The sequence below is a fragment of the Oncorhynchus nerka genome, linkage group LG11 (genome assembly GCF_034236695.1).
Source record: "Oncorhynchus nerka isolate Pitt River linkage group LG11, Oner_Uvic_2.0, whole genome shotgun sequence".
Lineage (NCBI taxonomy): Eukaryota > Metazoa > Chordata > Actinopteri > Salmoniformes > Salmonidae > Oncorhynchus > Oncorhynchus nerka.
The window spans coordinates 48,112,512-48,126,047 of record NC_088406.1 but is presented as its reverse complement, the minus strand read 5'-3'; the positions used below and the strand labels follow the sequence as shown (position 1 = coordinate 48,126,047).

The 13,536-nt window shown below is 45.5% G+C and overlaps 1 protein-coding gene across 3 annotated transcripts; it reads right to left on the bottom strand.

Annotated features, from left to right (window-relative positions):
• On the bottom strand, nucleotides 1–6,247 carry LOC115137040 (uncharacterized). 3 transcript variants are annotated; one of them, XM_029673044.2, is made up of 6 exons: nucleotides 5,784–6,244; nucleotides 2,704–5,122; nucleotides 1,631–1,830; nucleotides 1,343–1,467; nucleotides 776–890; nucleotides 1–476 (listed from the first exon to the last, which is right to left on the bottom strand). In XM_029673044.2, the coding sequence occupies exons 2-6, from the start codon at nucleotides 4,868–4,870 to the stop codon at nucleotides 327–329; spliced, it is 2,757 nt and encodes a 918-aa protein (XP_029528904.2). In that variant the 5' UTR covers nucleotides 4,871–5,122; nucleotides 5,784–6,244; the 3' UTR covers nucleotides 1–326. The 3 variants fall into 3 exon arrangements, with proteins under 3 accessions (XP_029528904.2, XP_029528905.2, XP_029528906.1); XM_029673045.2 differs by having other exon boundaries at nucleotides 6,086–6,244; XM_029673046.2 differs by lacking the exon at nucleotides 1–476 and having other exon boundaries at nucleotides 775–1,233; nucleotides 5,784–6,247.
• Nucleotides 6,248–13,536: the final 7,289 nt, after the last annotated feature.

Genomic DNA, 13,536 nt, shown 5'->3' with positions numbered 1-13,536 from the left:
TTAAAATATTTAGATGCACTATTGTAAAGTGGCTGTTCCACTGGATGTCATAAGGTGAACGCACCAATTTGTAAGTCGCTCTGGATAAGAGCGTCTGCTAAATGACTTAAATGTAAATGTAAATGTATTGATCCAATTCCAGGGAAATGTAAAGCAAAACAGGGCATTATTAAGGGTCACCATATAGTCAGCTGGTCCAGTTGGTCCATCCTCTGAGTTCTGAATCTTGTGAAATGTTTAGTTATTTCTCCCCATGGAGATGAAGACCGTGACCCATTAGTGGTTTGGCATAGAAGGGCATAGTAAAGACAATGTGTTGTTGACAGTCAGGGAAAGTGGAAATCTTGGTTATTCCACGATGTTCTTGTTGACATCATAAGATAACCGTCTCTTCCACAGGCCTGTGCATGCTGACTGGACGAGGGGAGGCCAAGAGAGGGACTGTAGTTGGCTGCTCTTTGCCCAGTCCTATTTTCCTGCAGACGTGAACAAATGATGACTCTTCTAAAAATTTACATGAACTGTAGTCGTGATCCCATTTGCTTGTTATCCGAGTGCCAGTGCAGATAACAGTCAAATGACCACATGACGAATGACCCATTTATACATTCAATTTGCTCGAACATGCTGTAGCATTTGTCATGGTGATAGTATAGCTTTTTAAGTTAAGGCTGTAACATAAGATTAGGCTGTATCATTTATGCCCCATAACAGGAAACAGAGTAGGCCTGTTATCACATTCAACCATGCATTACACGGACTACATGACACTCACCGTGTCACACTGGCCCAAATGTAGCGACTGTAGAAGCCGTTCATGGGAAACAGCATTTGCCCTCTTGTATTTCAAGCCAAACATCTTCTTCAGGTCATGGAACCCATCAAGTAAGCTACAGCGACAAACAAAGATATGCAAAGTAAATGAATGGAACAACTGAGCTCCACAGTTATGAATGACACCACAGCCTAGTAAATCATTGTGAATCTATCATTCAACCAATGCCGATTCAGTGCATGAAATATTGTCTGATATGCAGCTTATCTCTAGTTGTAGGTTGATACAGCAGGGTCGTTGTTGGGTGGTGATGACATTTCATGCTATCTTGAAGGTCATCATTTCTTCCACTAGATGGCAATATTTATAACAACCATCTCAGAATGCTAATTCCAATTTCATGAATTGTAGAACTATAAAGATTCCAGATTATGCTTCCAACGGACTTAACATCCGAGCTGAAAAGAAATAAGAGTCGGATTTGTGCTAATGCAGGATCAAACTTCCAAATCATTCCCCCGAGCTGGATTTTAATAAAATATCATTGTGGTCTCTTGACCCACTTACCCATGATCCTCTGCAGAGCTTTCATGATCCAAGATGCCTCGGAGGAGCTGGCTGAGCATGGGAACAGCATCACGATCATACAGGGAAGTAGACAGTGACGGGAAGGACTCCACAAACACATTGTTCTGACAGATGGAAATAATGAAAGATGAAGAATTTTTTTTTGCACGTATCATTTACAGTCACTCCCATGGACAATGTATTCCTTGAGAGATAGGAAATAGGAATATGCAAGAAGTTGACTCCTGGACTTTGTAGTCACTTCTGAGGAAAGATTTGAAGGCCTACCACATTTCCCTTGGCAGAGAATCTTCCCCTCGTCTTCTCCACAGCATTTGTGGGCCACCACTGTCCTCTTGCGTCTTGTCCCTCTCCCTCTGAAGCCTTTGGGAAGGCTGTCCAGGCATCCTCTGGTGGTTGGAATGAGCAGTCTGTCCAACATGAGGTCCAATGGGTCGACTCGTTGGTGGTGGAATGGTTTTCAAGTGCTGCATGGGAACATTAAGAGAGCATCAGAAATGTATCGTTAGACACTAGCTGGTTTCTATTGATTCGATATGATCGGTATTCCATGCACTGAGTCGACCTTAAAGTGCAGGAACCTGGTGTATGCTCCAAATAGGCAGCTAGTTCACATACCATCCTCAGTCAAATGACCTGAATGGCCAACAAATAAAAGTACTTGGTTTCGGTAGCTGACCTGTTTTTGAATCTTTGTGGAGTGTCATTAAACACCTGATTTATACACCTTGGTTAAAAGCCCATGCAAGTGCCACTGCTTTAACTGACATATGACAATCATGACAACAACGCTTAAATATATATATATATATATATATATATTTTTTTATTGCCATCAGACACAAATGATTAGGAGTTGTCTTTGAGGTTCCATGGGGATGGAACGTTTGGATGGATGGGCTCTCTCCCTGCGTGGTCCAAATCGCGGAGGAGCTGCCTGCTTGGGTCTCTGTCTCTTTAAACATGGAGCCCCAGGTCCTGAGGCTAACACGGCTTACATCTCAAAGCCGACAGCACTAGCACTACATTCCCGGCAGCGCTTTCAATAATTAATACCTTCACATGAGTTTGGGAGAGGGCCCTCAGGAATCCAGGTCAGTCCTGACTAACTGATTAGTAACGGGAGCAACACGTCTACATGCCCTGGCTGCCGCATGGTACAAACCACAACAAAGAGAGTTACCACTACTGTTCACATTATGCAAATGTAACAGAGGCAGCAGTAATCTAACTGGAGCATGTGATAGTCACTAGAATTTTATGTTGCGTGTGCGTTGCGTCTGGATGTCTTTAACATGGCTCAAAGCACATTTCTGAGGTGCAGTAAGCTAGGGACTTACCAACACTCTCACTTTTCCCAGAAGGCACTAGGGGTGATGCAGTGAAGCGGTCGTCCCAGGGCGGCTGCTCCTCTGCCTGCATGAAAAGCCCAAAGTCATCCTCCGCCTCCGGCCCCTCATCCAGGAACCCACCGTTGGCGGCCACCTTGCTCTCGTCCCAGCCCCTCTTCCACTCCTGCTCCCCTGGGCTCCGTAGCAGAGGCACCAGAGCCCAACCTCCAGCGTCTGTCTGCCCCCCATTTGGAGCAGGGAGGCCTGTTGCCATGGCTCCTGAGGAGGCCGGATTAGGCGGCGAGTGTGTGACAGAGGTAGCAGGGCCAGCAGCAACAGAGGCTCGTAAAAGGGAATTAAACTGCCCAGTCCCTGCCTCCCTCCACCCTCCTACGGCCTCCTCAGTCAGGGTAGCTGATAGATCTGAAAAACACCTCTCTTCCGTCCTACATGTGAGCTCAGACTCATGCTCATCCGTTGCACAGCGAGGCCCTCGCTCAGTTCTCTGGGATGTGATGTCTCCCCCTACCAGCCTGGTCTCATCGTCTGTGCTCCTGACCTCAGGCAGTATCTCTCCATGCTCCCCACAGAGTTCCCTAATTTCTGATGCTGTTGACTGGATCCCCTCCTCTCCCTCACAGAGGCCATGCACAGATTTCTGTAATACTTCTTTATCCACTGCCACAGGATATTTTTCTTCTGGTAGACATTTCACACAAAGCTTATTGTATTGACTATCTGATTTACTTTCCTGATTTATCTGACCATTGGCAGTCTCATCAGTAGCAGTTGAAATGCTGCCCCCTGCTGGTCTGGGTGGTTGAGTGGAGCAGTCTTTGAGGCAGCCTCTCTCAGAGCAGCAGTGTCTCTCTGAAGTTTGAACATCGATCCACCGGTTGGGCAGCTCCCCCTCAGCTATCCCCCCGTTCCCCCCTAGACTCTCAGAATCACACTCTGTGGACTTGATATGATCCACAAACCCAATCACAGCACCCACCATGCCATCAAAGTCTTCCACATGTCTCATGATACCACTGGCCACATCATTGCCTCCAGTATGGATGTCTGTATCGCATAGTTTGTCCTGGAAGTGCTCCTTGTTGAGGGAGGTTTCAGGATGCAGCCCCTCCTGTGCGCGTGGGCTGTCTGGCTTTCCCCTGTCCCCGATGTCACTGCTGCAGTTTCCTGGGTCAGCGTTGTCTGGAGGCAGGGAGGAGTCACAGGGCTTTGACCGGGTGAGACCAGTCCTGTCCTGCACTTTCTCCTTAATCCCCTCCACACCGCCGCTCGACTGATCCTGCTCACATACAGAAGCAGCTTCCCTCTGACCCCCGCTGCTCCCCTGCCCTCCTCTCCGCCCGTGACACTGGGTGCAGGTCTTGGTCTGAGCGTGACTGCATTTGGGGCTTCTCGTACTCCCTCGGTCTTGTTTTCCACTCGGAGTGTCCTGGCCAGTTGTGGGAAACTCCCCTTTGTCCCTGCTTTCCTGGCTCCCTTCCAGGGTGCGCTCGCCAGAGTCCTCCGTGCTCTGGAGTGCTCTCCCCTGGATGGGAACCACAGGCTTGCAGAACGTCCTCCACCTCCGGGCAGACCTCGGTTTGACCTGGTACAACTCTGAGGCCCCTCCCATATCCCACACCCCCATTTTCCCAACCGTGGAAGAGTCCCTGACCCCTCCCACTTTATCCCTCAGCCAGCTGCCCACCAGCGTGGAGGGGGACTGAGGAGCCAGACCTTGAGTGCAGGGCCTTGGGCTTCCCGTGGAGTAGAGGCACCTTCCACCCTCCGTCTTGAGGAACAGACAACGTGTCTGAGTCTGACCACCTCCCTCAGAGGCCTTCAATGTTGCCACAGTCACCAGTGCCCCCAGGCCTGTCTGTCTGGGGTTGGAGGCATAGTTGGAGTCCAGCGGTAGCCCCAGACCATAACCCAGCCTGCCCCACTGTCCCACTGGGTAGCCATCTGCAGGTCCTTGGGACCTGGGGGGAGGTGCTGCCCTCCTACGGTTCTTGGAGCATGCAGCCCAGGCCCGAAGGCCCTTGACTAAGGGCATGTCCCCAAGCTCCAAGCGTCCTGTGAAGGGAAGATAGCTTCTTTGGCACTTCTGCAGCACCTCCCTGGGGGAGCAAGACATCTCCAGGCATGGGTAGTTGTTGTTATTGTTCTGCTGAATCATTGTCGCAGCCTTCAGATGATTAAGATATGTTTGATACTATTGGCTAATGTACAAATCTTCAAACTTCAATGTACCAAGGAGGCTTCATCGACTGAAGAATAGACACTCAAAGTAATGACGCGATGTGTATTTCGGGAGTAATATTCAGTGACAGTGCTGTCAACATTGTTCTCCATCCAGATACACAGCTTCAGAGTATTTCTGTCAAGGGGTGTCAGGCATGTAAAGACTGTTCAGACTAAATAAAACAACCTAGGAGGAGAAACAAACATTTGATCAGAGATATATCATTTTTTGACATTTATGCAATAACTCATTTCATTTTTTGGAAGGGACGTTACTGTACAAAGATTCTCAAAGTCAAATGAAGCTACAAATCAATATCTGCAAGAGCCCACAAGAGAGATTGAATGTAGCGATCCTCACACAATATTTACTACCTATTTTTGATTGGAGTTTTGGGGCACAATCAAATGCCGTATTTTATGTGCTCAAGTTAAAATATATATACATCTTTTAGAGACCCTCATTTTTAACCAGAAAGAGCTTACATTTGTTAACATAAACGGTATAGTTATAGGGGACATTATCATGATATATTATGAAATAGAGGTTCTTGACCAAACAAACAATGTTAAATTAATATATGCCGTGGTTGATAGGGCACAGTAGGCTATATAGGTGATGCATGTATGATTAGCCCAGAACCAGAGTTTTAATCGGCTACGGGCATTCAACATGTATCAATTGCTTTAAAGCCTACTCGTATGAATATTTAATAAGGACGGTGGCTATAGACAATACAAATCATCAGTTTCCAAAACAGTCGCAATATGTTTTTATTTTAAACGGACGCTGTTAATATAGCCACCACAACTCAATATTATCATCGTCCTTGCTTGCTTAATCTTACCTCATCATACCCAGATTCTCAGAGCGAGACGTTGCCAGTCGTGTAATTGCCGTTGCGTGTTGTTTGCTAAACCTTAACCTTCATTTGATAGGTCTTGTAGAATAATTTCGTGCGCCTCCCACGAACACGACTCCCTGAACATCGGCCGAGGGTTTCTATAATCTACTATAATTTGTTTAGAGGTGGAAAAGGTCCACTCTGCCTGCATCGAAGTCAAAAAGGCTGTTTTAAAAATGAAATCAACATTTTCTGTGAGTCTCTTTGATCAGCTTATTCACGCCAGCCAGCAGCTGCGTCCTTACCGCAGTAGCCTACAGTACGTGCGTCCAGCAACCAGAATGTCGACGGCAAGATACTTGCATCCATCCCACTCACACACGTAGCCTAAGCATCATCGCTGTAGCCCACTCTTGAGGTGTGCTGCGTTCATGTGCTAGTCGGAACTAATGTAGTATCATGTATACCTATAACCAGTTAGCAAACCGGAAACTCGGAAAAGTTCGACTAGCTAACTGATGGTAGTTATACACGTGCTGCGTTTCAACCAGTTAGCAAGTCGGAAATGTCCGAGTTTCTTTGTACCGACTAGCACTTGAACGCGGCATAAAATCGAGTAGACACAATAGCGACAGGTGACGATGGTTACAATTACAGCTATTGCGTAGACTAGACTAGAATATGATTGTACATTAGCACATTGTACTGCATTATGATGTATGCCTATGCACAAATGACTAATGTGCCATATGGGCTCCAGAGTGGTGCAGTGGTCTAAGGCACTGTATCTCAGTGCAAGAGGTGTCACTACAGTCCTTGGTTCACATCCGGCTGTGATTGGGAGTCACATAGGGCGGTGCAAAATTGTCATTGTAAATAAGAATTTGTTCTTAAATGACTTGTCTAGTTAAATATAGATCAAGTAAAATGATGTTAAGTAGGCCACTGAGTGTACAAAACATTATGAACACCAGCTAATTCCATTAAATAGACAACCAGGTGAATCCAGGTCAAAGCTATGATCCCTTATCAATGTCACTTGTTAAATCCACTCTAATCAGTGTAGCTGAAGGGGAGGAGACAGGTTAAAGAAAGATTTTCAAGCCTTGAGACAATTGAGACATGGATTGTGTATGTGTGCCGTTCAGAGGGTGAATGGGCAAGACAAAATATTTAATTCCCTTTGAACCAGTATGGGAGTAGGTGCCAGGATCACTGGTTTGTGGCAAAAACAACGCTGCTGCGTTTTTTAATGCTCAACAGTTTCCCTTGTGTATCAAGAATTGTCCACCACCCAATGGACATCCAGCCAACTTGCCACAACTGTGGGAAGCATTGGAGTCGACGTGGGCCAGAATCCCTGTGGAACACTTTTGACACCTTAGAGTCCATTCCCTGACAAATTGAAGTTGATCTGAGGGCAAAAGTGGGGGTGCAACTCAATATTAGGAAGGTGTTCTTAATGTTTTATACACTCGGTGTAAGCAGATGAACACGACTCCCTGAGCATCGGTCGTGCATGTTGGCAGAAAAATATTGCATTTTAAATAAGATATCACTCAAGTTGTATGAGGCTATACTGTAAATCACAACATTTGTATCAACCATAACTGATCAAATGAATTAATGTGGTAAAAATGATAAATGATATATTCGGGTTATACAGTACATGTACCTAGAAGTGAAGTGGTATGGTAAGGTCAACCTGAACCTTCACTAGGTCGGATAACAGTCTATGGGATTTTCTCATTTGGGCAAAAGACTTTCCTCTGTCCTCTCTCCCACGTCCTCTGTGCTACGTGACCCGGAAAGCGATAAGTGGCTGAGTGTGTCAATCATAGAGATTGAAAGAGGCCTCATCATTGTAACCTTGCCATTATGGCGTTTGTGACATCTCCATTTTGAAGTAATCCATTTTCATCTTCACTATTGGCTGATCCCTCCTGATGACCCGGTCACTAGGAGGGATCAGCCAATAAAGTTGGAAATCTCACCCAGTTGACTACATTAAAATGGTGGAAGCCCTCAATTGCATATGCCCATGCTAATTCAGTAACATTGGGAAGTATTCAGACCCCTTGACTTTTTCCACATTTTGTTACGTTACAAGTCTTATTCTTAATCTATTCAATTGTTTTTTCCCCTCATCAATCTACACACAATACCCCATAATGACAAAGCAAAAACAGGTTTTAACAAAGGTTTACTAATTTATCAAATAAAATAAACTACAATATCACGTTTACATAAGTATTCGGACCCTTTACTCAGTACTTTGTTTGAAGCACCTTTGGCAGCGATTACAGCCTTGAGTCTTCTTGGGTATAACGCTACAAGCTTGGCACACCTGTATTTGGGGAGTTTCCCATTATTCTTTGCAGATCCTCTCAAGCTCTGTCAGATTGGATGGGGAGCATTGCTGCACAGCTATTTTCAGGTCTCTCCAGAGATGTATGATAGGGTTTCCGGGCTCTGGCTGGGCCACTCAAGGACATTCTGAGACTTGATCCTGAAGCCACTCCTGCGTTGTCTTGGCTGTGTGGTTAGGGTTGTTGGAAGTTGAACCTTCGCCCCAGTCTGAGCTCCTGAGCACTATGGAGCAGGTTTTTATTAAGGATCTCTCTGTACATTGCTCCATTCATCTTTCCATTCATCTTTGCCTCAATCATGACTAGTCTCCCAGTCCCTGCTGCTGAAAAACAACATCCCCACAGTATGATGCTGACACCACCATGCTTCACCTTAGGGATGGTGCCAGGTTTCCTCCAGACGTGACGCTTGGCATTCAGGCCAAAGAGTTCAATCTTGGTTTCATCAGACCAGAGAATCTTGTTTCTCATGGTCTGAGAGTCTTTAGGTGCCTTTTAGCAAAACTCCAAGCAGGCTGTCATGTGCCCTTTACTAAGGAGTGGCTTCTGTCTGGCCACTCTACCATAAAGGCCTAATTGGTGGAGTACTGCATAGATGGTTTTCCTTTTGGAAGGTTCTTCCATCTCCACAGAGGGACTTGTTAGGGAATAATCAGAATTTGTTGGTAACATAGGTAAGATGTTTTATATTCATCATATGTTTATAAGTTACTTCTCATCAGAATGGTATTTTTGTATAATACTGTGGCGAGGTTGCAGTTATCTGTTCTATGTCAATACTAAGTTGCATGGGCCGCAGAGAGGGGAGAGGTCAAAGTGTCATCATGTGTAAACATATCTTTTGCTCCACTGTGTGTGTGACAGTCACTCCCTATTTTTCCCATCGGGGAAAAGGAGGATGGCAGTGTCTGGAATCATTCTCATGCTCCCTTTTATCTTAACCTATAGCCTCACTCTCCTCTCCGTGAGTTTGTCCAGGATTGGTTGTATTTAGAATTGGTTGTATCTAAATGACAATTTGATATATGCCTGTTGATATGGAGGATTGGTTTATGGTTCTGGGGTTTGAGAAAGGAGACAAAGCTGAACGATGAATTATGCCGATGCTGTCTTATCCTGTGTGTGTCTTTGCTATAAAGGACCTCATTTGAAATGTGGAAGGGGCTCTCAGAGAATTCACTGAGGGACACTGAATTACCTGAGAATCACAGGATTGTGATAGAGCTCATATAATTAAAGATGGACTTTGATAACTAACTCTGACTTGTGTGTGTGGTTTGCTCCCATGATTTGGTAAATAGAGGAAATTTCCACGACAGACTCTAGAGCTCTGTCAGAGTGACCATTGGGTTCTTGGTCACCTCCCCCGATTGCTCTGTTTGGCAGGGCGGCCAGCTTTAGGAAGAGTCTTGGTGGTTCTAAACTTATTAAACTCTGTTCTTGGGACCTTCAATGCTGCAGAAATGTTTGGTACCCTTTCCCAGATCTGTCCCTGGTCACAATCCTGTCTCTGAACTCTACGGACAATTCCTTCAACCTCGTGGCTTGGTTTTTGCTCTGACATGCGCTGTCAACTGTGGGACCTTATATAGACAGGTGTGTGCCCTTCCAAATCATGTCCAATCAATTGAATTTACCACAGGTGGACTCCAATGAAGTTGTAGAAATGGCTCAATGATGATCAATGGAAACAGTATGCAGCTGAGCTCAATTTCGAGACTCATAGCAAAGGGTCTGAATATTCTAAATAAATAAGGTATTTCTGGTTTTTGTTTTTAATATACTTGCACACATTCTAAAAACCTATTTTAGCTTTGTCATTATGGGGTATTGTGTGTAGATTACTGAGGAAATGTTTTATTTAATACATTTTAGAATAAGGCTGTAACGTAACAAAATGTGGAAAAAGTCAAGGGGTTTGAATACTTTCCGAAGTCACTATATGGCCTTTGGGCCACCAGAGGCCTTTATAATTCTCTATGGTGTCAATTTGTTAGTAGGCAAGTGGAATTGTCCTCCCCTCATCAATAGCCACCTTTCATCAGGATACTCAGGTGTATCCTACCATGGAAGCATTTTGAAGTCTGCCACACCCCATTTGAATCAGCTTTTGTTTTGTTGAGAGGAGAAAAATATACACAAGTTTAAAACCAATATGCTACTTATTGTTTTATCAATAAAATGTATTGCACAACTAACTGTAAACGTAATTTGCCTAATGACACTCTTGTGGAGACAACCTGGACTCAGGGGTAGACATAACATCGTAAATGTAAATCCGGGACACTCAAATGAGTATGATATGTTACATTTCATATGGTATGTATTCATTTGTAGATAATATGTTAACGAATTGCAATTTGTAAAATATGTTACCAATTGCAGTTCGTACGATATGTTATTAATTTGAAAAGTCAAAGTATGTCAAAGTATGTGGACACCTGCTCATTGAACATCTCATTCGAAAATCGTGGGGATTAATATGGAGTTGGTCTTCCGTTGAAGCAATAACAGCCTCCACTCTTCTGGGAAGGCTTTCCACTAGATGTTGGAACATTGCTGCGGAGACTTGCTTCCATTCAGTCACATGAGCATTACTGGGGTCGGGCACTGACGTTGGGCGATTAGGCCTGGCTCGTAGTCGTCGTTCCAATTTATCACAAAGGTGTTCAATGAAGTTGAGATCAGGGCTTTGTGCAGGCCAGTCAAGTTCTTCCACACTGATCTCGACAAACCATTTCTGTATGGACCTCACTTTGTGCACAGGGGCATTGTCGTGCTGAAACAGGAAAGGGCCTTCCCCAAACTGTTGCCACAAAGTTGGAACCACAGAATCATCTAGAATGTCATTGTATGCTGTAGCATCAAGATTCATACGTCGGACTGCCAGATGGTGAAGCGTGATTCATCACTCCAAAGAACACGTTTCCACTGCTCCAGTGTCCAATGGCGGCGAGCTTTACACCACTCCAGTCAAAGCTTGGAATTGCGCATGGTTATCTTAGGCTTGTGTGTTGCTGCTCGGCCATGGAAACCCATTTCACAAAGCACCCAACGAACAGTTATTGCTCTTATGTTGCTTTCAGAGGCAGGTTGGAACTCGGTAGTGAGTTTTACACGCTTACGCGCTTCAGCACTTGGTGGTCCTGTTCTGTGACCTTGTGTGGCCTATCACTTTGCGGAGTATGCCAATGTTGCTCCTATATATTTCAACTTCACAATAACAGCACTTACATTTGGAAAATTGGCATCCTATGACTGTGCCACGTTGAAAGTCACTGAACTCTTCAGTATGGGTCATTCTCCTGACAATGTTTGCATGGTTGTGTTCCCTATTTTATACACCTGTCAGCATCGGGTGTGGCTGAAATAGCCAAATCAACTAATTTGAAGGGATGTCCACATACTTTTCGCCATGTAGTGTATCTTACAAATTACAATTTGTTGTGGCTAATGTAAGCTAAGTGGCTAGGGGTTAGCGGTTAAGGTTAGGGTTAAGGTTCTTCAAGTAAGTTTAGACATGGACCTCATCAAGCTAGTGTTATCAGTGACAGCACCAGTGGAGACTAGGACTGGAGAAAGCACCATTCACCTTGACCCAGACGCAACTCCTGTGGAATACCCACCGGGAAAGATTCCCCTTGCTCTCCACACCCGTCTGAAAAAGAGTTGGAGAGCATGGAGCATTCTGACATCATCACCAAGGTTACAGAACTGGCAGATTTGATGGTGGAGAAACCATGCACAGGCAAGCTCAGAGTATGTCTCCACCCAGAGAATTGAACAAGGACATCAAACGCCCCCACTACCCCTTACCGACGCTACATGACATCACACACAAGCTAGCGGGAGCACACTACTTCAGTGTCATGGCTGCCAGATCAGGCTACTTGGCTATCAAGCTCACAGAAGACTCATCCAAGCTCACAACGTTCAACACACCATTAAGCGAAAGATTGACGAAAACATATGAAGGCCTCGATGGAGTCGTGGTGATTGTTGATGAAATCCTCATCTATGGTCGAACCAAAGAGGAACACGACACAAATCTCCACGCAATGCTGCAAAGGTCCCGCGAGAGGGGAGCATAGCTCAACCCTGTGAAGAGCACAGTCGGCACCACCGAGGTCAGCTACTTCGGACATCGTCTCACAGTGGATGGGATCAAACCAGATCCACAGAAGATCTCAGCCGTGAAGGAGATTGAGCTACCAAAGAACCGCGCCATGCTGGAAACAGTGCTTGGCATGGTCAGCTACTCCGACGCCAACGCACAGCTCCGTCAGCTGCTGAAGCAGTCCAGTGAGTTACTCTGGGACAAGCAACATGACATTGATTTCCAGAAAGTGAAAGACTTGATCACGAGAGAACCAGAACCAATCCTTGCCTACTACGACTCCTGCCACTCTCAGAGAAGAGATGTTGGTAAAGATCCATGCTGGACACATGGGCATGGAAAAGTGCAAACAAAGATCACGGGATATTTTGTTTTAGCCTGGAATGTGCAAACAAATAGAGGACATTGTTGGAAAATGCCCAACCTGTCTTCAATCACGTCCCTCAAACACCAAAGAGCCCATGATACCTCACCGTATCCCAGACAGACCCTGGCAGGTCGTGGCAACTGTCCTGTTTACCTGGAACAATGAGGACTTTGAACTCAACAATCTTCACAGCACCACATCCACAGCTGTGATCCACAAGCTGAAAGCAGCCTTTGCCAGGCATGGCATCGTAGAGACTTTAATATTTGACAGTGATCCCTGTTACAAATTCACAGGAGTTTGAATCCTTCTCAAACGCATGGGAATTCATACACATCATCACAAGCCCACATTACCCTCAATGCCTTGCTGAAAAATCTGATTAGATTGCTAAGTCACTCATGGACAAAGCCATAGCAGACAAGAGAGACCCCTACCTCAGTCTTCTTGAGTACCGCAACACTCCAGTTGACAAATTCAAGTCACCAACCCAGCGTTGATGAGCAGCAGACTTTGCTCAATCCTTCCCAACACCAACCAGCAGCTACAGCCCGAGGTTGTCAGCACAGGAGGTTGGTGACACCTTACTTGGGGAGGACGGGCTCATGGTAATGGCTGGAGCAGAACGAGTGGAATGATGTCAAATAAATCAAACATGGTTTCCGTGTGTTTGATGCCGTTTCATTCGTTCCGTTCCAGACATTATTATGAGCCGTCCTCCCTTCAGCAGCCTCCACTGGGCGTCAGCTACAGTACAAGGAAGTGCATGCAAAATGTGCACAGAGACTGCAACAGAAAAGGGGTACTATGACAGGTCAGCAAGACCACTGCCACCACTGCACGATGGAGAGTCAATCAGAATCCAGGAGCATGGCTACTGGAAACCAGCAGTCGTCATCCAGC

Excerpts from the sequence above, each read along its gene's own strand:
- LOC115137040 (XM_029673044.2), bottom strand. The coding sequence starts at position 4,870 with ATGATTCAGCAGAACAATAACAACAACTACCCATGCCTGGAGATGTCT. Across the intron at positions 1,468-1,630 it reads TCTCTGCCAAGGGAAATGTG|AACAATGTGTTTGTGGAGTC; the intron begins GTAGGCCTTCAA and ends TCCATCTGTCAG. Across the intron at positions 477-775 it reads ATTTGGGCCAGTGTGACACG|GAAAATAGGACTGGGCAAAG; the intron begins GTGAGTGTCATG and ends TCACGTCTGCAG.